The sequence below is a fragment of the Penaeus monodon genome, unplaced genomic scaffold (assembly GCF_015228065.2).
Source record: "Penaeus monodon isolate SGIC_2016 unplaced genomic scaffold, NSTDA_Pmon_1 PmonScaffold_8916, whole genome shotgun sequence".
NCBI classification, from domain to species: Eukaryota; Metazoa; Arthropoda; class Malacostraca; order Decapoda; family Penaeidae; genus Penaeus; species Penaeus monodon.
Window position 1 is genome coordinate 12,858 of NW_023664233.1, and position 1,189 is coordinate 14,046.

The following is a 1,189-nucleotide window of genomic DNA, read 5'->3' on the forward strand; positions in this document are numbered from 1 at the left end:
GCACAACAAGTGTGACAATGCAATTGCCTTTCTGTCATCTTGACTACATATCCTGAAATATAGGATATGGATGCCTTTTTAAAGTCAGAGATTCTCAAACCATTGGTACTTGGTAAGAATCTTTCAAAATATGAAGAATGTCTGTTGGATTTCTTGATACACAGTTTCCATTGCCCACTTGGATGGTACTACATAAGAGGACACGTTTATATGCTGCAGTGAACTGTTTCGTTGTTGGGTTGTTGAATCCACCAGCAGATCTCACAGCACAAAAAAAAACAGTTCCAGATGATCTTGACTTAGCTTGTATGTCAGGAGATACTTTAGTGGAGAACTCTCTCTCAACCAGTTCGTTGAAAATACCGTTTGGATGAAAGCATATAATTTCCTAGCCAATGAAACCAGTCTTCCGTTTGGATGAAAGCATATAATTTCCTGGTGTATCTTTTAATTCCAGGATATAGCTGTGTGCAGTATCAAGAAATGGATGCCAAGATAACTTGTTTGAAACACGCAATGCAGACTTGAAGCCCTTTGCAAACGGATTTCTTGTATTAAGAATATCAAAAAGGCGATCAAATGTATGTATGAATTTCACTGTGGCATTACAACCAGAGACCTGTGGCAGTTTAAGAACATGTGAGCAATATTGTAATGCATCAGTGACACTGGAACTGAAGACTTGTGCAGCCAGGTTCACTTTCATCTTTTGCTGTCTCCATTCAATGTGAGTCAGTTTTAATTTATTCCCAAGCCTCAGATCTTCACATGCTTGTAATTTATGTAATTCCACAATATATTGCCATCGTATATGTTCGCCATTGAGATCAACAAGAATACCACCATCTGCCAGAGTGTTTCTAACTACCTTCAACATATGACACATGTCTAATAAAACATATCTTCTCACCAGAATTCGATGGATGGCTAAACCAAGTGATCAGGTTTGTTGGGCTCAAGCATGCACCCAGCTTAGACAGCATGACAAAGTGACAAGATGGACCATCACAAGTAATAGAAACAACCTTAACCCCCACATCTGCAATTCTTCTCAAACAGTTTCTCACAAGATTTGCCCGCTCAAGACCACTAAGGCCGTCAACAAAGAAACATCCAATGGAACCTTTCAAGAACTAATGATACAACCATCAAACAAGTGCATCTCTATTACGGCAGGGAATCAACATTT

The 1,189-nt window shown here is 39.0% G+C and overlaps 1 protein-coding gene across 1 annotated transcript; it reads right to left on the reverse strand.

The window, feature by feature from the left end:
• Positions 1-388: 388 nt before the first annotated feature.
• Positions 389-886, reverse strand: LOC119571981. The gene has a single exon (XM_037919035.1). It carries the CDS (start codon positions 884-886, stop codon positions 389-391), a length of 498 nt encoding a protein of 165 aa, XP_037774963.1.
• Between the last annotated feature and the right edge of the window lie 303 nt (positions 887-1,189).

Bases quoted from the DNA above. Each gene is read 5' to 3' on its own strand.
- LOC119571981 (XM_037919035.1), bottom strand. From the start codon at position 886: ATGTGTCATATGTTGAAGGTAGTTAGAAACACTCTGGCAGATGGTGGT.